Raw genomic sequence first — 20,960 nt, 5'->3', positions numbered from 1 at the left:
AGATGGCTAGGGTGGACAGTTGAATAGGCTATAAGGCATGGTGGAGTATAAGTTTGTACTCATCAGTCAGTGTAGTTCAGTCCCAGGGTAGGAGTTCTAAAGCTGAATGGCTGGAGGAACTTCCCCAGGGACTAGAGGCATGGTTTCTGGATGTCCATTCCAGAGGTCCTGGTCCAGATGGAAGAAGCAGAACAATAGCAAGGCATACGACAAGATGGCCAGAGCAGATGTCTGCATGCTAAGCAATGTGTGATCTGGCCTGGGGCTAGCTAATGGAGGACACACCTCCACGCCGACTGGCTCCCCACCTGGACCTCTTAGTTTGCCCCTCTGGCCTCCTCTGGCTTGAAATCTGACTTTCTTCCTAAGTGCTGAGACTTTCCATTGTTCCTCTGGTAACACGTCCGGCCCTTTGTCTTTGATTCTCTTTATTCAGACTCAGGACATTACACCCAGCTGGTCAGTGTAGGGAAGTGGGCCCATGATGACAGAGTCAAATGTTATCTGAGCCTGAATGAGATGCATTAAGGCTGGAAGAGAGGTTGAAGTAGGACAGCCCCAGGGAGGAGGCTTTGGGGGTCTGGGAATGGAGCAGTAAGAAATGTTAACATCTCTGGGCAGAAGAGCTTTCCTCAGTCATTAAAGAGGGCACTTCCAGGGGCTGCGACACCTGGGTTGTTACAAAACAGGCGGCATTGCAACCCCGAGACGACATTGACAATAAGGAGGAAGTGTGAGGAGTGAAGGGATGATTTGGGTTCCAGAAAGTGAAGATGAGAACCTTGGGAAGAGGCTCCTCCTTTTTTGTCATAATCAGTTTTCCCCCCACTTAAAGTTATGCTCTATTCCACATTCTGTTCCTGAGATCTCAGTAGCTGGGATTGTGAGGACAGTTTGCTGGAGAAGAAGGGAGGCAGGGGGATCAAGGGAGCAGGAAAGGGGTTGGCCCTGGTGAAAAGAAGAATCACTGCTTCATTGGAGACTGGAATCAAAGGAGAGACTGTGGGATGATATCTGGGAACTCGGAGATGTCAAGAAGGAGAAAAGAGAACTCATGGCGAGTGGTCTCCATTTTCTTGGTAAAGTACAGGGTGAGATCCTTAGCTGAGAAGGTGGATTCTGGGCCTTTTGTCAGGAGGATGTGGAACCAGATAGCTGGAGGCAGTAGTTAATGCCTCAGCCTCCCCAGCCTTAAATGTCAGAGAGTATCATTCTTCCTCTCTGTTTTCCTTTATGAAATTCCCCTCCTGTCTTTGTAGACACAACTCATCCAGATGGTGATCTGGATGCTTCAGCATAGGCTTCTGATCCAACTGCACACATATGTTTGCCTGATGGTGCCCCCCAACGAAGAAGAGAGCCGTGCACGAGAGGAGGATGTGCCCTTCACCGCCCGCGTCGGAGGCAGGAGCCTCAGCACACCCAACGCCCTGAGCTTTGGCTCACCAAGTAGGATCGCCTCTCTTGATCCTCCAGCTTTGCTTTACAATGGGGGAGGGAGCCTGTTAATGTCCCCATTCCCAGGAAGATGAGAGGAGTGGCCTGATATCTGGGCTGCCACCTCTCTGGGCCTGGTCTTGGGAACTGGGGTAACTGGACAACTTGGTTTGCATGTGCAGGTGTGTACCCAGTAGAGAGCAAACACTTGTGGTTGCAGGCCTTGTCTTAGGAACTTCTTCCAAGCTCATTGCAGTGTTTACCTATTCTTAGGAGCAGCCCAGGACCTCCTGCAGAATGTTCCCCTTTGTGTACACACTCTCCCAGCCGTTGCTCAGTCCCGAGGTCTCCAAACTGCTCGTTGGCCAGCCTAGACATGGGCTCCAAGTTTTCTCATTTTAGTCCCCTTTGCTGGAGCCCTCCTCCCTTGGGTAACTCCATGAGGCTGCTGAAGGAGTGACCCCAGGAGCATTAGGAGCTCCTGGGGCTGGGAGTGGCCTTTCCTCTGTCACCACCAGTGAGTCAGAATCATTTTAAAGGAGGCATTTACAAGCTTCCAGGGTAATTGATCAGTTAGCATTTGCAGTATCCTCCAGAGTTCTTTGCTGCAGCTCATCTCAAGCTCTTGGTGGGGTGTGAGGCAGAGACTCCAGTACCTTGGAGCCATCTTGGACATGGCGCTTCCCTCGGCTTTCCTCTAGCCTGCAGAGCATGTGTCTGGCTCCATGTCTGCAGAGCCAGGGCTGAAGTAGTTAGAGAGCACTCTATGAAAGCACTTGTTCCCTAAAAGAAGGTAGATGTTATTATTGCTATGGAGAATAACTCACAAGGCTCACAGAGCTCCAAACAACCCCATGAAGTAGGTGGTACAGATATTGTTCGTCCCTGTTTTCTAGACAAGGAAACTGAGGGTTGGAGGGATAAAGTCACAAGCCCATAGTCTTAGAGCTCTCAGTACTAAGGCTTGGCTTCAGCCTTAGGTCTCCAGACTGCAAGCCCAGTGCCTGAGATAGGCCTGCTGGACTGCTGGAAGAGCAGGACCCTAGGGGTATGTCAGGAAGTCTCATGGGCTAAGCCTGGAAACAGCCAAGCCAAGGGCTGGGGAACAAGGAACTAGTCAGCAGATTTTCTTCCCGTTCATAGAGAGGATAGTTGAACCAGGCCTTTCCCAGAGTACTCTGTTTGAGGAGATACTGATCTCCAGAAGTACTTCTCAAAAAAACCAACCAAACAAACAAACAAAAAACCAACACCAGCCAAACTACCTTTTCATCCAAGTTGAAACTGATTTTGTAACAACTTATTAGAATACCTGCTTTTCAGTGAATGGGCCTTTCCAACAGAAGCTGTGCTGAAACGCCATCCCTGTTGGTGGTGTTCAGGATTCTTAGAACTAACCACTAAAACCTAGTTAGGAGCCACACAAAAGAATCAGTTTCCTTACTTTAGATTCACATGTCTTTAAAACAAACAAACCCCAAACCTGTATTTTCCCCAGCACGATCCCTGTATTTGCCAGACTTGGCTCCAAAAAACATTCAGTTGTTTTCAACCTGTCCCCCACAAAAGTTGAAAATGTGCTATCATCAAAGATCGTTTCAATTTTAGTGTTTACTAGGCTGTAAAGGTAATTCCCAAGTATAGTTTCTCAAAAGTTCTGAGCAATAATAGGCAGCTGTTGGACCAAGTGCATACCTTCCCAGATTGGCTACGTGGAAGGACAATACCAAGATGGATATTTCAGTTCTGAATGCTTTTTATAAAGTCAGTCACAGCTTCTAGCGTGGAAACTAAGTCTGCAAAAGAAAGCTCTGTTCCTCTTATACCAGAATTCCCTTGTGTTCCTTTTTCTTATCTCTAAAGATGGGAAAATGTCTCCTTGTTTCTCAAACCTGCCATTGTAAGGCAATCGTCAGGACTTGTTTCCAGTCTAGGACTTACCTGTGATTCTTAGGAACAGAGCTTTAAAGCTGAAAGGGACCTGAGAAATCATCTGCTCCGGTCCCCGTATTGTACAGAAGATGAAACTAAGTCACCAAGAGATGAAACAATTCACCAAAGGTTATACAGATTGTTAGTAACAGAGCCAGGATTTGAACCTGAGTTGTCTGACTCCATATCCAGTGCTCTTTGCATTGTCTTTTTTCAACGTGTTATGAATATTTCAGGAATTTAGAAGGACTTTTTTTTTTTGGTTTGTTTTTTGTGGGGCAGTGAGGGTTAAGTGACTTTCCCAAGGTCACACAGCTAGTAAGTATCAAGTGTCTGAGGCTGGATTTGAACTCAGGTCCTCCTGACTCCAGGGCCAGTGCTTTATCCACTGTACCACCTAAAAATCCTAAACTAAAACTAATTTGCAAGTCTATAACCTGTGACTGGCTTCCCCTAAACCAAACATTCCTTCCAGTGACCTCATCTTGACCTCTTTTTTTATTTGGCCGGGGTGGGGGTGGGGGGGGAATGAGGGTTAAGTGACTTGCCCAGGGTCACACAGCTAGTGCCAATTGTCTGAGGTTGGATTTGAACTCAGGTCCTCCTGAATCCAGGGCTGGTGCTTTATCCACTTCGCCACCTAGCTGCCCCTCTCACCTTGACTTCTACAATTCATATTACTTGCCTCCCTCCCCTACTACTGGCTGCCCACATATTCATGTACCTGTATCATCCCCTCCATCAGAATTCCTTGGTGGACACAAGAGAAGGGATTGCTACCTCCACATCAGATGACTGTGTCAAACAGCTGGCCTTCAGGGAAACATGCCATTGAGGGAAATAGCAAAAGTGGGAATGCTAAAGAGTTGGCTTTTCCTGGGGATGGGGAGATAAACTGGGCCAGTCAGCACGGGGAATCTTCTGGGCACTCCTGTTAACAAAGACGTGGTTTATTCAGAGGCTTGAAGAGAGTGTTCATGGTGCCAAGAGGAAGAAGACAAGTTTTGAGAGAGGCCTGGGCCTCACTTAGTCCTGTCACAGAGAAGAAGGTTCTATCACCTGACCCCATTTTCTTTCCTATAGCCAGCAGTGATGACATGACCCTCACAAGCCCCAGCATGGAGAACTCCAGTGCCGAGCTGCTCCCCAGTGGAGACTCACCACTGAATAAAAGGATGACTGAGAATCTGTTGGCCAGTCTGTCGGAGCATGAGCGGGAAGCCATCCTCAATGTCCCTGCTGCTCAGAACCCTGAAGATCTCCGCATGTTTGCCAGGTGGGAGCTTTAGCATAACCAAGTGCTTGGAACTTTATTCATTAGACAATAAGAAGTTCAGAGACGTTTGAGCAGATTAATGACGTGATAAAATGCATGCCTGTAAGATTAGCCTGTAAGCAAGTATGGAGGATGGATGAACTGGAGTTGGGGAGAAAGCGGAGGTAGATAGATGTTAGATGGTTGTTGCTATAGTTCAGGCAAATGTATTAGAATCTCAATGAAAGTGGGCAGAGCTTCAGAGATTTAGAGCCGGACTCGGCAATACAATGATACAAGGCAATTCCTGATGGAAGATGCTCTCCACATCCAGAAAAAGAGCTATTGAGTCTGAATGTGGATCAAAGCATACTAGTTTCACTTTTTTTGTTCCTTCTTTCTTTTTTTCTTCTTCTTTTATCCTTCTCCTTCTCCTTCTCCTCCTCTTCCTCCTCCTCCTTCTTCTTTCTGGCAATGAGGGTTAAGTGACTTGCCCAGGGTCACACAGCTAGTACGTGTCAAGTGTCCAAGTCCAGATTTGAACTCAGGTCCTCCTGAATCCAGGGCCGGTGCTTTATCCACTGTGCCACCTAGGTGCCCTTTTTAGTTTTTTTCTTGTGGTATTTCCCTTCTGATTCTTCTTTCACAACATGACTAATGTGGAAATATGTTTAACATGATTGTCCATTTATAACCTATATCAGCTTGCTTGCTGTCTCAGAGAAGAGGGAGGGAAGGGAGGGAGAAGAATTTGGAACTCAAAATCTTACAAAACTGAATTTTGAAAACTATCTTTACATGTCATTGGAAAAAAATAAAATATTAAGTGAAAAAACCAAACAAGATTTGGAGCAGGAAAGGGACCTCAGTGGGTCCAGGGCAGTTAAGTAACTTGCCCAGGGTCACACAGCTAGTAAGTGTCAGGTGTTCTTCCTGACTCCCAAGTCCAGCGCTCCATCTACTATACCAGGTGGCAGGGAGAATAGAGAAGAGGAGGCAATAGTGAGAGATAGCATGGATAGAGTTTAGACATGGTGAGAAAGTGAAAAATCAAAGCTGCCCCAAGATGAAGAACATTGACAGAAATAACATAGTCAGTAAAAACCTTGACTTTGAACGTGTGGAGTGTCAGGTGCAGGTCTGGCTTATAATTCAATCAAATTCACCAGACATTTGTCAAGCATGTTCTACATGCAGGGCCCCCGGCATGGGGGTGAGAGGTAACAGCTTTCGGCCGGTGATCTGAAGAGATGGAACAATTAAAGCAGTGCAAAGGGGTTGGGCTAGATTATTTCTAAGAATATTTATAGTTCTAACATCTAGTCACCCTCCTTGTGCAAAACCTTAATAGTTCAATTGGAAAATTAACCCTTAATTATAAAATAAACTTTAAGAATAAAAAAGACCAGTTATTCCCTAGAGCTGGTATTGAAATGCTGCAGGAAGGTCTGTTTCTACATGAGTTAACCCAAGGTCCAGGCTGCTAATCAGGTCCAGAGCCTGCTAATTACCATTTGGTTTTTCACTCATAGGTGAATGGCAATGTAATGACCAACTGTTTACCTCAGAGAAACTATGCATCAGTGCCTCATTTCTAATAGTTTGCATTTCTATAAAAAGGGGAATTAATTTTAGGTATACATTTAATTGGGTTGCTATGCTAGCCTGTCTTTTTTAAAAAAATAATAAACATTTCTATTTATAGTTCTGAATTCCAAATTTTATCCTTCTTTCCTCCCTCCCTTCCCCTCTCCCTGAGGTGGTAAGCAGTCAGATATGGGTTACACACATATTATTATGTAAAACATTACCATATTAGTCATTTTGTACAAGAAAATTTGAATTAAAAAAAATGAAAGAAAGTGAAAAATAGCATGCTTCAGTCTGGTCTGTGGATAGTATGCTTAATCAATAGTCCTTTGGGATTGTCTTGGATCATTGTATGGTTAAGAATAGTTAAGTCATTCACCATTCTTCATCAAACAATATTGCTGTCTCTGTGCACAATATTCTCATGGTTCTTCTCACTTCACTATACATTAGTTCATACAAGTCTTTCCAGGCCTTTCTGAAATTATCCTGCTTGTCAATTCTTATAGCACAATAATATTCCATCACCATCATATACCACAGATTGTTTAGCTATTCCTCAGTTGATGGACTTTCCTTTGAATTCCAATCCTTAGCCACCACAAAAAGAGCTGCTATAAATATTTTTGTACAAATAGGTCTTTTTCTCTTTTTTGGGGATGTCTTTGGGATATAAACCTAGCAGTGGAATTGATGGATCAAAGGGTATGCAATATGCTAGCCTGACTTAGAAAAGTCATTTAAAATCTATAGTTTACCTGCGGCTTCAAGTTATTAAGAGACAAATATCATTTTGATTTCCACCCAGTTTCTCAAGAACACACTTGTTGTACAAAGTGAGGTGTATTTGTAGTTTGCTGGACATACCTACAGCAGAGGTGATTCTGTGTTCCTGTGTAAAAGTAATTTGGTTAATAAGAACCTAGGAAGGGAATGTAACCCGCCCCCCACTCCCAACAAACAAGCATCTCTACCTGACCTCTTAACTATGTGCCTGTGAGCCTATGTCAGTATGACCTCTTGGGGAAAAAACCAAAACACTAGATTAAGGGTGAAGAGGAAAAAAACAATTAAAAAAAAAAAAAGAGGAAGGGGTTCTGGTGTTGACTCTACTCCTAACTTGCTGCATAATCATAGGCAAATCACTTCATTTGTCTGTCTCATTTTCCTCATTTTCCATTATTTTTTATTTATTTATTTTTTTTTATTCTGAATAGAATTTTATTTTCCAAAATATATGAAAAAACAAAATTTTAACGTCAATTTTTTAAAAACTTTGTGTTCCAACTTCTCTTCCCCCCTCCATTCCCGTCCCACCCACAAGAACTCAATCAATTCAAAATAAGTTATACATGAGTAGTCATGGAAAAATTCCCATTGTGAGAGAAAACAGTCAAAAAACCCAAAATTTCAGATTAAGGAATTGTCAAAGAGGAAATGAAAAGAAAATGTTTTTAAATGTGTTTCCATCTGTTTTCAGATACTATCAGTTCTTTCTCTGCAGATGGGGCTGCAATCTTCATAAGTCCCTCAGGGTTACATTGGATCATTGCCTTGCTGAAAACAACCACATGCTTCCCAGCAGATCATCCCCCACTATTGCTGTTATTTTGTATACAGTACATTTCACTCTGCTTCAGCTCATGTAGGTCTCTCTAGGTTTTCCCGATAGCATCCTATTCATCACAACCTCTATATAGTACCTTAAGCTTGACAGAGAATCTTCTTCACAAAAGCCCAGCAAAGTAGGTACCATACATTTTGCCATTATAATCAATCATCATAACTATTTCCCTCCATCCCACTCCCTTCCCATGACATTTACTCTATCTTCTTTTTACTTATTCTTCCTCAGAGGTGCCTTACTTCTGACTATCCTCTCCCTGGCTCTGCACTCCCTTTTTTCACCCTTCCTTCCTTATCCTCTTCCCCTCCTACTTTCCTGCAGGGTTAAATAGATTGCTCCTCCCAATTGGGTATGAAAGCTATTCCCTCCATGAGCCCACTCCAATGAGATCAGGGTCTCTGAGCTAATTCTGTGTTCTAAATTTTTCTTCCTCCCTCCCTCCTCAACCCTCTCTATGAGATCAAGCAATTCCATATGTCATACTGGTGCAGTAATGCAGAACATCTTCATCTTCCTTGAAAGTGCTTTGCTTTTTACTGCTCTCTCCCCTAATCTGTCCTTTCCTCCTTCCCTTCATTTTCCTCATTTTTAAGATGACTCTGCCCTCTCTCACTGAGGATAAAATGGAATGATGTGAGTTGAGACAACCCAGGCATGTCTGGGAGACAGAAATAGGGGATGATCAATTTAAAAAGCTCTTTGGAAAAATACTTTCTATATAAAAAATTAGGTATTTAGGTAAATAGTTTTTGTTAGCAAGTTAGAAAGGACTATCAGTCCAGTCCCTTTAGCCATTCCCTGTCCACTTAGGATTAGCCATACTAATGCAGTGAGGTGGCACGGTGTAGTCTGTAGAGAGCTAACCAAATGAGAGAACCTGTGAGAATGCTCTTCAGAATTGTCATTATCGTTATAGTTGAGAGCTGGGAAGCTCTGCGGACTGAGTTCAAGTCCTACTTCTGACAGACACATACTAGTTGGGTGGAGTATGAGGGCTGCCAAGCCCTCTTTAGGGTTGTTCATCCACCTTTGGTGTCCACCTGATGCACCCACCTCTCACCTGTGGCTCCAAGAAACATGTGTAGCAGCCACATCCTGGTAAAACCATCTCAGCAGATGGGCTAAACCAAGTTGAGGGGACAGGCCTCAAACCCATCAGTGAGTTGGGGGTGTCTACCCCAGGCATATGAAGACTTCCCTGGTGGGATGGAAGGATGAGCACACTTTGTTCACCGGCCATGAAAGTGGCTAAAGTGAGTCCTGTGGAGCACTTAGAGCTTGAGCACACACTGAAGACCCCAAGGTCATCTGCTGAATCCTGGGCCATCTTCAGTTGTCTTCACCTTTGTCTTGCCACTGGAATTCAAAGAGAGAGTGAGGCTGATGATTTTGTGCAGCTCTGCCTCACTTAAATCCAATTCGTGCATGAGTCCAGACATCACCCTGTGATGTCATTCATCCTCTCTGAAAACAAAGGATGAACAACTGGCTGTGTGAACTGTGCTCCAGGCACCTAAGACTGTACACTGTAGAGAAGGTGCTCGCCTGCACTGCCAAATTCATTTCCCACTGGACTTTGCCTGTGCCAGTAAAATCACGGGTCCTGTCCTTATCCCTATTTCATGCTAATGTAGTTTGCATTTCCTGAGAACCTGCCAACCGAAAGGAGACAGGGACCCACAAGTGTGTAAGTGGCAGAGGGAAACCAGCATGGGAGTGAGCATGTGGAAAGAGCCCTAAAGGACTGGGGTTTGAATATCCCTTCTAGCTTCTTACTGTGTGATCCTGGGCCTTGGTCTCATCTGTAAAGTAATGGGGGCTGGACCAGATGATGCCCCTTCCAGTTCTTAGATTATATAGTATTTTGGGATCCTAGTATCTTACTGCTTAGTCAGGCCTGGTGGGCCCAGCACTTTCGGGAAAACAAATTAGGGGACGGCAACCACCTACTGAGCAGAATCATCTTAGTTGTGTGGCTTTGGTTGTGGGCCCAGAGAACTGACCCACCAGGGCATCTCACCAGAATCTCCTCCAGAGCATGAGTTTTCTTTCCAGCTCACGCCGTCCTCTCAGCTCTGTGCCTGCTCCAGTAAAGCTCTTCACCTCAAGTATTTCTCTTTCCCTTAGTCTGAGCGGTGCTTGGATAGATGTTATTCTGAGCCTGATCTATATGCTGTGTGCGTGAGCTATGCCTGCCTTGCTGAGGAATCTGAATGAGTGAAGGGGCAGTCCCCTCTCTTAATAGCTCAGGGCAAGTGGGAGGGGAGCACATAACTATAAGAGCAAAGAAGGCTGGTGGTGTCAACTTTTCCCCATGAAATGGACTCCTAATACACACCACCCCACTTACTGAAGAACAGAGGGGCCTTCTGATCTGGAGCCACTTCGGCCCCAGCCCCCAGGACTGCCTGGGGGAACAGGGAGATGTTGCAGGAATGGCCAGTGATCTCCCCTGGCAGCATTAGCTGTCTAGAGGGAGTGCTGCCACTTCCGTTTCAGGGAGGGAGACAAGGAGTTGGACCTAAAAATCTTAAGGAGGGAAGTCCCCGGAAGGCAGCCCTTCGTCAGAGGTGCCTGGCTCATGCCAGGCACCGATCTCATAATCTTGTGATGGCTGAAGGAAGAGGGAAAATGTGTGCACCTGTCACTGCTTCCCGCTGTGTACCCACCTTTCCTTAGTCTCTGTGTGTACTGGGAGTTCAGAGGAAAAGAAATGTACAAGGTATTGTCATACTTGACATGTGGCATAAAGTGAAGCAAAGGTGGAAAGAGACCCTGGAAAGCCGCGAGTCTTCACACCGCTGTTTACCAACTATATGACCTTGGGCAAGCTTTTTTAACTTTTCTGTATCTTTCAATTCTTTTTTTTATTCTTTTTTATTGTTTTCATTTACAGGTAAAAAGCATTAACATTCATTTTTAAAAGTTTTGAGTTCCAAATTCTCTACCTCATTCCCTCCCCTTCCCCTCATGAAGGCAAGCAATTTGATATAGATTATACACATGAAGTGATGCAAAACATTTACATATTAGCCATGATGCAAAAGAAAAAACAGACCAAAAGAAAAGAAGAAGAAAGTGTTTTTAAAAGTATGTTTCACCCAAAAAAAAAAAGTATGTTTCAGAGTGAAATTCAGACTCCATCAGTTCTTTCTCTGCAGGTGGATAGCATTTTTCATCATGAGTCCTTCAGAACTGTCTTGGGAACATTTTATTGCTGAGAATAGCTAAGTCATTCACAATTTATTTATCACCATACAATATTGCTGTTACTGTATACAATGTTCTCCTGGTTCTGTTCACTTCCCTTTGCATCAATTCATAGAAGTCCAGAATTTTCTGAAACTATCTTGTCATTTTTTATAGCACAATAGTATTCTATCACAGTCTTATTTATACCACAGCTTCTTCAGCCATTCCCCAATTGATGGGCATCCCCTTCATTTCTAATTCTTTGTCACCACAAAAAGCTGCTATAAATATTTTTGGCATATAAAACCTTTTCCTTTTTTTTTTTTTTTGGAATCTCTTTTGAACACAGACCTAGTAGTGGTATTTCTGGGTCAAAGGGCATGCAGTTTTATAGCCCTTTGGGCATAGTTCCAAATTGTTCTCCAGAATGGTTGGATCAGTTCACAACTCCACCAACTGTGCATTAGTGTCCCAGTTTTTCTCTTCCTTAATTTCCTCAGTTGTCAGATGGAAATAATCATCTCCATATTATGAGATATGTTCAAGCAATTTCCAAACTTTCTTAAAAGCATATAAATGCCAGCATGGTAGTGGTTAGAAAAGCCAGACTTGGGGTACCTGGGTGGTGCAGTGGATAGAGCACTGGCCCTGGAATCAGGAGGACCTGAGTTCAAATCCAGCCTCAGACACTTGACACTTATGAGATGTATGACCCTGGGCAAGTCACTTAACTCAATTGCCTCACCCAAAAAAAGGAAGTAAGGGAAGGAAGGGAGGGAGGGAGAGAGGAAGGCAGGCCAGACTGATCCAGAGAGACATGGGTTTAAGTCCTGACTTCTGATTCATCCTATTTGGGTGACCCCGGGCAAGGCACTTCACTTTCCAGTGTCCCAGTGCTGCCAAGGACTTTGAGGTGCATTTACTCATTTCTTCTTCCCTCCTAGGCTATTACATTATTTCCGGGGACGCCATCACCTAGAGGAGATTATGTACAATGAAAACATGCGACGGTCCCAACTGCTGATGCTCTTCGACAAGTTCCGAAGTGTGCTTGTGGTCACCAACCATGAGGACCCAGTGATCTCAGTTTTCCAGTCACTTCTAAAATGAATGGGAAGTTAGCCCCCTGCTCAGAGGAGCAGGCACCTGGAGAATTCTTTGAGCCACCAAGGGCCAGAGGGGTTGAGGAGGCATTCCACAAAAAGGGCGACTGTCTTGGGACCCTGTTTGGTTTCCCCTCCAGCTCTAAGTTGGCCCTTCATGTTATTCCTCCTTTTGAGAAGCATCAGTGACTATGGACTGCTGAGGAGGACAGAATTAGTGGGATGTAAAGGTTCACTTATTTGGACCTTGAATCCTGGATGTCGGTGGAGGAAAGCCTGTGTGTTGGCTCAGTGAAGCTTGAAGAACATGCCCTGATATAACATGACTTATACGCCAGCTTCCTAATCTGGAATCCACTATGGGCTCTAGCTCAGCTTGAGCTTGCTGCTAGACTGGCATAGAGACTTCTCTGAGTTTGCCAGTCATTCCTGGACATGTGACTATCCTGTATACTCACTGGTTGTCAGCCTGGGGTTGGTGGGGTGGGGGAAGCCGAGAGGCCTTCCTTTCCCTGCGTAAGCAGCATCTGGTTTTCGTAAGGTTCTCTTAAAGGCTAACCTTCCCAACCCAACCACGGTGTAGTCCCAGAGCTAAGGGGTTGTTGAAAATGTCAGAGCCAGGAGTCAGCTTTCTAGCTTCTCTGCCTCGTGCCTTTCCCCTGCCCCTTATAATGATCATTCAGGTTCTCCAGTGAGCACCCCATCTTTGATTCAGCTTTTTACCCCTGTATTCTCATGCAAGCCATTATAGAAAACATGGCTTAACCCTTTGGGTCCCTCCCACACAGAGTAGCCCGCATGCTTTGACAGCAAGGGGCTACAGCTGGCCAGGAGACCAGTGAGCAGCAGCAGCAGCAGCAGCAGCAGCAAGGCAATGGGAACACAGGACGTTTCTTCAGTGCCGGAGCAGCCGCCCCTGATGAGATTCACAGCCAGTTAGGTCGTTTTTGTCAGCGCTTCTGCCAGACTCTGTCTGCGGAATAAATACACTTTCTATGCCATTAGGGTAAAATGCTTAAGTAGGCAGTGACACTGGGGCCTCTTGATTTAGATGGGTTTTGCATCAGCTGCAGAGCTAGCTAGGTTATCCCTGGGCCAGCAGCATTGAAAACAGCTTAGTGTCTGCCCCAGGCTCCGTGGGGAAAATTGCCCTGGTCCCCAGGGCAGCTCCCTGACAAGGCCTGCCATGACACCTTGGCAACCAGCAAGGATGGCAGCCTCAGGGCTATATAAAAAAGGAAGACCATGGCCCTGGTTGTGGCTCAGATGGTGTCTTTGGATGTCCAGGGCTTCTGTCCTGCTGTTTGGGCAAGGCCACAAATGGCTGCAATTAGGAAGTCAAATTGCTTTAAAGGAGAGGGTGAGGTACCCCTAACCCATGACTTAGAGGCCGTGGTGGCAAGAACCACCTCCCTGAAGGCTGTTGACGTTCCTGCCCTACGATACCACACTGAAAAAAAAAAAAGAAATGAGACGCTAGTATGTACATGACTCACCTAACATTGTTTTGTGGAAACAAGAATTTATTTTTCTAAACCTCTAAAATCTTTGCTGGAGCCTAGCCAAGCCATGACATTGACACAGCAGGGGCTCAGCCAGCAAGCACTGAATTCAGCAGCAGCAGCTGCTGGGCTTCCCTAGCCACTGGCCTGCATTTGCTGTTCCACCTTTCGATCTACCACACTGACATAAGGGTTGCCTTGGATATAGAATCTGAGTGGCTTTAGGGCCCACTCTCCAGCATAGTTGATACCAATTCTGGCTGCTGCCACCACGCCATGTTCTCCTGGCCTTTCAGGGCCCTGCTCCAGCCAAATGGCCTCTTCTTCTGCCAAGTCCTTTTGGTCAAAGCTCTTGTCAATGGCCAGGGCTTGACATAGCTTAGAGGGGCCATTGCAAAGTTCCCGGTCCTTGAGGGCCCTGGCAGCTCCTTTACGGTGGGCGTTACGAAGCTGCCGCATCGTCTCCAGGCCTCCCACTGGCTCCAAGGAACGAAGAAGGATGCATGCCCCTTCACCTGCAGACAGCAAACACAAGCCCTGAGTTACAGGGGTGGGAGTAGGATTCTTTTTTTTTTTTTTTTTTTTTTAAGTGAGGCAATTGGGGTTAAGTGACTTGCCCAGGGTCACACAGCTAGTAAGTGTTAAGTGTCTGAGGCCGGATTTGAACTCAGGTACTCCTGAATCCAGGGCCGGTGCTTTATCCACTGCGCCACCTAGCCGCCCCGGTGGGAGTAGGATTCTTGAAGAGCTTCTGCTAGTGGATCAAGGTGATGCAGGGTGGTTGGAACCCTCCCCCATTCCCACTTTGAGAAAGGGCCCAACTGTGGTATCCTTAGATATGGGTGAGGAATTGCTGGCTGGAAATTAATCTGGCAAGAGCCGTGACTTATTCTATTTTCTCAAAACAGTGAAATACATTTTTAGCCTTGCTAATTAGTTTATAAACGTTTTTATTTCAGTACTGTGAGCAACAGTCGTGAGAGGGACACCTCCTTGGTTACTTCTCCTGATCTATCCTCCTCCACATACTCCCCTTATGCTCATGGAAACAGAATGGCAATCACAGACAACACAGGAGGGAAACTGATGGAAAACGGACCCCAGACCAAAGCTCTTTTCTCGTTATTTTGGGGAAGAAACTATAATCAGTATGAATGTCCTGTTAGAGGCAAATCAATAATTAGGAAAGAAACTAAGCCAAGACACTGAATACCAGGCCATGGCAAGTCTCGTATGCAAGGGACAAGTTAACAGGTGATGTGGGGCTTTTATGGGCCTCATATATATCCATATGTATATCCAAATCTGGGATATATTCCCCTTTGTCATGAGATTGAGGCTTACAAAGAGGGACAGCAGGGGGAGAGAGCCTGAACATTAGACTGTCATAAAATGGGCAGGCATGTTGGCTCTGGTGTGTGTGTGTGTGAATACTGCAAATCTCCATTTCTCTCTAGGTTTTCTTTTCCTCATCTGTAAAATGAGGAGGGGTAGATGGTGGTCAGATTGATCAAGTTTAATCTAGTGTAAAAAGCCTAATTCTGTAACCCCACACTAGTGTTTGAGACAGAAAAGGCCTCCCTCTAAGTCTGGACAGGGCAGATTTGGGAAAAATCCAGCCTCCATGTGAGTTTTAAGCATAATACCTCCTTTATAGTCAACTTCCCACAGGATTCTTTATCTATACCATCTGTGAGGCCAACAGGGCAGATCTCAGGAGACCTTACTCTCTTGGCCACGCCCAAGGCCTCAGCCTCCAGCCCTGAGCTTACAAGGGCTGGTCCTGGAGCTCACCAAGCCCAGGTTATTTTCCCCAGTAAATAAAGCCACCAGGAACCCCAGAGAAGCCCTGCTTATTGGGGGAAGCACTAGCTAGAAGGTTTCCAGTTTCTCTCACTCACATGTCATCTCATCTCTGTCCTGACTGGACTAAGTCAGAGGAGCTGATCAAATCAGCTAAGGAATGATAAAGAAAAAGAAGGTTCTTCTCCCCAGGACCTTTCTAAAGTACACTAAGTGAGGGGAACACTGCACAAACACGTCTCCCCTCATAAGTAACAGAAGTGGGTGCTATCTCCCTAGTGCCTTGGCATTGAGGCCAGGGTTTCTGGGATCACATGTGGCCCTTTGTTGTCAAGCACTGGGCATTCATGTTAATCAGGTTAAAAAAAAAAAACAGGACAAAGAGGATCTCTTCTGAATTTTTCTCAAGAGCTGCCCATGTATTTAGCTTTGATACTTAGGGGAGCAGAAAACAGCTCGGTGATCTCTTCAGGTACTTCTCTGAGTAGAAAAGTGGAAGGCATGTTGTAGTCAGAAAGCCTGGGTCGGAATTTGAGCTCCATCACCATTTCATGGGTGTGACCTCCAAGCGAGTCACTCCTCTCTGAGCCTCCCTCTTCCAATTCTAAAGCCTATGATCCTTAATGGCTTCCCCTCCTGGAGTCCCAGTTTCATCCCGTATAAAATTAAGATAATGTTGGTAGGGCTGTAGAGGCAAGTAATATTATCTTCATGCAGCCCGGTGTATAGTGCCATGTCAGCACCAGCAGTGAAGGGGCTAAGATGGGAATTCCCTCATTCACACCCTTTAGACCACCTCCTCACTTCCCTGTCCCCACCCACAGTCCTAATTCCTTCCTTAGTCAGTCTGCTCAGATTCCTCTACCACCTCCCCCCCAGGGGCCCTTCCTGCTGCCTCAAGGGTATCCCTCTAGGTTTGCCCACTGGCCAAGAACTAAAGGGTCACATATAGAAGTAGAAAGGTGCAAAACCCCAAGGGGGAGGGGGGAGACAATGCCATGTCAAAATACCTTTTGTTTTCAACTAAATCTGAACCTCTATTCATACTCTCCCATAAACCTCCATGCACCCTCCCACTTGGCTGCCCTGACAGGCTGAGAGTCTCCTGACAGGGGACACAGCCCCTAGGGAACAATCAGGCAGGCTGAGTTCAACGGAGCTTTCATGCTCAATCCAGCCTCTGGCTGACAAATTTGAGCTGCTGGAGAACAGGATATTCCTGCCCCTCCACCCCTGTGACTCACTGCCCTTGCTGCCTTCTTCCCCCAGCATCAGCCTCCTGTGGGGGGGCCCAGTGCCTCTGCCCCACAGTAAACTATACTTCCCTTTTACTTGTTCAGAAAACATCTGGGTGAAATATCCAGCAGGGCTACAAAATGTTGGGAAACTCATAAAGTGAGCAAAGCCTTCCTGGTACAGATTGGAAAGTATAGAAAGAAGCTGGTAATCTTGGCCTGGATGTGTCTGTAAACACCCCCTCTGCAGCCGGTTTTCAAAGAATGTAAAGATATGATCAAGGCCAACAAAGCCTTGAAATTCTAGCTCCTCTGCAAATACTTCAGCAGTTCCTCAACTGCTTGTTCACATCCAAGTTTGTCCACCGATGGCAGAGCATCAAAGGGCAGTGCCTGGCCTGGTGGCTGAGAGAGGCCAGGCCCAGGGTAACAACAGTGCCTGACCTGGTGGAGCCGTGCTCCTATCCATGGGGACACTCCCTAGCCACAGAATACATTCATTGCTGGGCCCTCTATAAAACCTTAAGTGCTAGCACAATGTTCTGTTCATCAGTTTCCCATCCCCAAAGCTGGGCACCACCTAGCGAAAGAAAAGGCAGAAATGGAGGGGCAGAGAAGTGGGGATCTTGCCTGGTGTCATGCAAGTAGGCCAGATCAGATCTGCTTAACATTCCTTCCATGACCTCTCTTCTTTAGAAGGTCTTCCCCAAGACCTCACCGACTTTCTTGTTTCTGTTAATGACATCATCTCACATTCTCTGATTCCCAAATTCCTCTCCTGTAGCCAGATTTTCTCAAGTCTCCTTATGACAGACTCCCCGCTCCCCTTACGACATGACTGACAAGTGGCCATCCAGCTTTTCCTCGGAGGTCTCCGAAAGGGGAAGCCCTCCCTCCCAAAGGTGGCCAATTCTTTTGAATAGCTCTAATTGTGAAGAAATTTCTCCTTACATCAAGCCTAGGTATATCCCTTTCCAAGTTTTCAAGCTCCTAGTTTTGCCTTCTAGGGCCCAATAGAACAAGTAGAAGCCTTCCCTTGTATCTCTAAATATTTGAAGACAGTTATGGTCCACTCTAAGTGTTCTCTAGGATCAATACCCCTTGTTCACACAAACAAATCTTCACCATTATGGTTGCCTCCTGGAGGTTCTCCTGCTTATGAATAATCTGTCTTTGCTATCACTCACTGTAAGACTTTACATTTATCTCTAACGTGTCTCATAAATCATCCAATCTTTGCTATCAACACAGCCTCCTTTACTAAGGTCCTCATTACCTCGTGCCTGGACTACTATGATAACTTCCTAACTTGTCTCCCTTCCTCTAGTCTCTCACTATCTAACCCATCTTAATGAACTGCTCGGTCTTGCTCCTGAATTCAAACACCTTCAATAGCTCCCCACTTCAAATCTAAGATGCTCTGTTTGATCCTACCCTACTTATCAATAAATTAAGCCCCTCTAGGATGGAAGACACAGTCCAGCCAAATAAAAACACCTTCAAGGAGCTTGGTTTCTACTGGAAATCTACAAGGTAGATTTCACTGAGAAGTGAATACAAGTCTATAAAGAGAGAGAACACAGCTACCCTGAGGACAGGGAAGGCTTCACACAGGAGATGTGCACTTATCTACATTTATCTTACACGTGCCTCCATTCCTGCCTAATCTCACCAACAACACATCAAACTCGTTCCAATGGTTTTTTGGGGTTTTTGGCCTTTGGTCTTACGATCTCCCTACTCTCCCCACCTGGTTCTCATATCCAAAACTTGTGGAACCATTCCTTGCCCTGACCAAGGGCCAACCAACTGCCAATGCAGTACCTTCTGTCTATCCAGTTTGCAACAGGAAGGAATATACACTCTTTCCCAGAACCCCCTCAGGCTAGGAAGGCCTCCTGGGATACCAAAGTATCATCCCCAGAGACTGCCTCTAGGGAACTGATCCCTTTCAGTGGCCCAAGACATTCTATGAACCCCACAATGGAAGAAGCAGGGCTTTATGAGTAGCAGTCAATCTCTATGTCTACTACCACAACATGAGTTCCATCCAAGGCCTCCATTCTGACCTGCTTCAGCCCTTAGTGCTGTGAAGGTAAGTTATCAATGTAGATCCCCCTCTTTGATGTTACTCTTTTTAATCTATGAGTAAATAAAGCATGTTGTACCATTTCTGATGGATGCTATGTTTCAAACCAGAGCCCTGTAGCTTTGGCCTAACCATACTCAAGCAAAAAGATAATTAGTAATCATCAAGATCATTTATTATCACCATTGGAGACTTTGTGACTCTCCCCTAAAGGATCCTCTAACTCTTCCCTGACCCTCAGCAGATGCCACGAAGGCAGGGGTGAATCTACCCGTTAAACAGGGAACCCAGGGCCTAAAGAAGCCAAGAGAGGGCTCTTTGCTAAGGTCCCTTGGCATTTAAAACCTTCCACGGGAATAACTACTCACATCCCTATGGTGTTTTATAGTTTCCAAACACTTTCTTCACAAGAAAGAAATAATGCAACTATTATCTTCATTACAGGTGAGGCAATTGAGTGACAGGATTCACCTGAGGTCACACAGCTAGTAAAGTACATGGCAGAGCTGGGAGTAAGAACCGGCATTTTGACTCCAAAGCCAATATTCCTCTCAGTATAGCCACTGTAGTTCTCTGGCCTCAGCCTTTCTAGCTTCCTCTCTTCTACCCTGACACCGGCAGTCTGCTCCCATTAGATGGGCCTCAGGGCCTTTCTCCATCTGTCCACTGGGAGGAAGGATAGGGAGAAGAAGCAGCTGCCACCCTAGGCTGAGAATGTCTACATTCAGCCACCAAGGCCATTCTTAGGTGATAGCTACTCCAACCCTTTGATTTGTAAAGATGGAAAACACAGAATGTTAGTCCTGAAAGGACCCAACTGTATCATTCTAGAGGGAGAAACAGGCCCATCAAGGAAATGTGACTGACCTAAGAAGGTTGGAGAGCTAGTCAGTAACAGGGCTGAGACTCCTAGCCCACCAGTTTTAGATTATCCTGCCTGATTTGTTTTAGATCCTGAAGCTTGATACCTTCTACCTTAGGTTCATGAATATGGTTTTAATAGGAGGCTACTCCCCCAAGGGCAACAGGAAAGTCAGTATATTCTGTAGGGTGAAGAAAAGGTACAGAGAATGGGATAAAAGAGGCTTGAATCCTCAGAAATCATGCCAAGGGATGGAAAGGACTACTTGAGGCCAGACAAGTCTACCTGATGAAGTCTATTACAATGTGGCCCTCAGCTCAGTGGGAAACCCAAAGCCATCCTCTGAATCCAGAGATACAATGGGGAAGGCTCTACCTGGACAATATGGGAACCATGGCAAACATCACAAAGAGGAGGTGAGACAGGGCAAAAGAAGCACAGGAATGGAAAGGGGATGGAAGAAAGACTGATCTGGGTATGCCCCTCTCTTCTTTAGTCCTTCTCTTGCTCAGAGCTGCATAGGTACTGTTAGAATCCGTGTCCTTGGAGGCTCCACTATCTAGAGCGTTTATCCCTATCCTTCAATCTGATGGTAAAAAACAACATGGAAAGCTGGTGGCCTATGGGGAACAGTGTACTTCCCTTCCTGTTCTGTGGATATCTTAAATTCAGCATGTCCAAAACTTAACTCTTTTCCCTAAAACCTGCTAGTATTCTGGGCTTGCTATTACTGTTGGGTTGCACCACCATCTTCCCTGTCCCCCAAGCTTGAAACTTGGATGTCATTCTCAACTCCTTACCCTCACTCCCATATCCAATCAACTGCCAAGTCTTATTGATTTTACATTTGTAACATCTCCCAAATATGACCCCTTCTCTCCTCTGACATTATCACTATCCATCCATCCACCCACCCACCCTTGGACAGGCCCTCATTACCTCACACCTGGATTACGGTAATAGTAGCTGGTGGCTCTACTTGCCTCAGGTGCCTCCTCACTCCAGTCTATTCTCCACTCAACTGTCAAAATGATCTTCTTCAGATGCAGATCTGACTATCACCCCCTTTTCAATAAATGGGCAGCTAGTGGATAGAGCACCAGGCCTGGAGTCAGGAAGACTCATCTTCTTGAGTTCAAATCTGGCTTCAGACACTTACTAGCTGTGTGACCCTGGGCTAGTCACTTAACCCCTGTTTGCCTGAGTTTCCTCCTCTGTAAAATGAGCTGGAGAAGGAAATAGCAAACCACTCCAGTGTCTCTGCTAAGGAAACCCCAATGGGTCACAAAGAATCCAACACCACTGAAAACAAGTGACCAACCAAAATTCCATA

The 20,960-nt window shown here is 45.6% G+C and overlaps 2 protein-coding genes across 2 annotated transcripts in view; one reads left to right on the top strand and one right to left on the bottom strand.

Moving 5' to 3' along the window:
- NPRL3 (NPR3 like, GATOR1 complex subunit) overlaps positions 1-13,706 on the top strand; it is an 89,243-nt gene extending 75,537 nt beyond the window's left edge. Inside the window, 3 exon segments of the mRNA XM_043962860.1 lie at positions 1,260-1,449; positions 4,453-4,645; positions 11,978-13,706. Of these exon segments, the coding sequence (XP_043818795.1) occupies positions 1,260-1,449; positions 4,453-4,645; positions 11,978-12,143 (549 nt within the window). The 3' untranslated portion in view covers positions 12,144-13,706.
- MPG (N-methylpurine DNA glycosylase) overlaps positions 13,682-20,960 on the bottom strand; it is a 100,206-nt gene continuing 92,927 nt past the window's right edge. The window contains exon 7 of the mRNA XM_043999933.1: positions 13,682-14,153. Coding sequence (XP_043855868.1) covers positions 13,774-14,153 — 380 coding nt within the window. The 3' untranslated portion in view covers positions 13,682-13,773. The remainder of the gene's footprint in view (positions 14,154-20,960) is intronic.

Source organism: Dromiciops gliroides, chromosome 1, assembly GCF_019393635.1.
Source record: "Dromiciops gliroides isolate mDroGli1 chromosome 1, mDroGli1.pri, whole genome shotgun sequence".
Lineage (NCBI taxonomy): Eukaryota > Metazoa > Chordata > Mammalia > Microbiotheria > Microbiotheriidae > Dromiciops > Dromiciops gliroides.
This window is presented reverse-complemented; position numbering and strand designations above follow the sequence as displayed.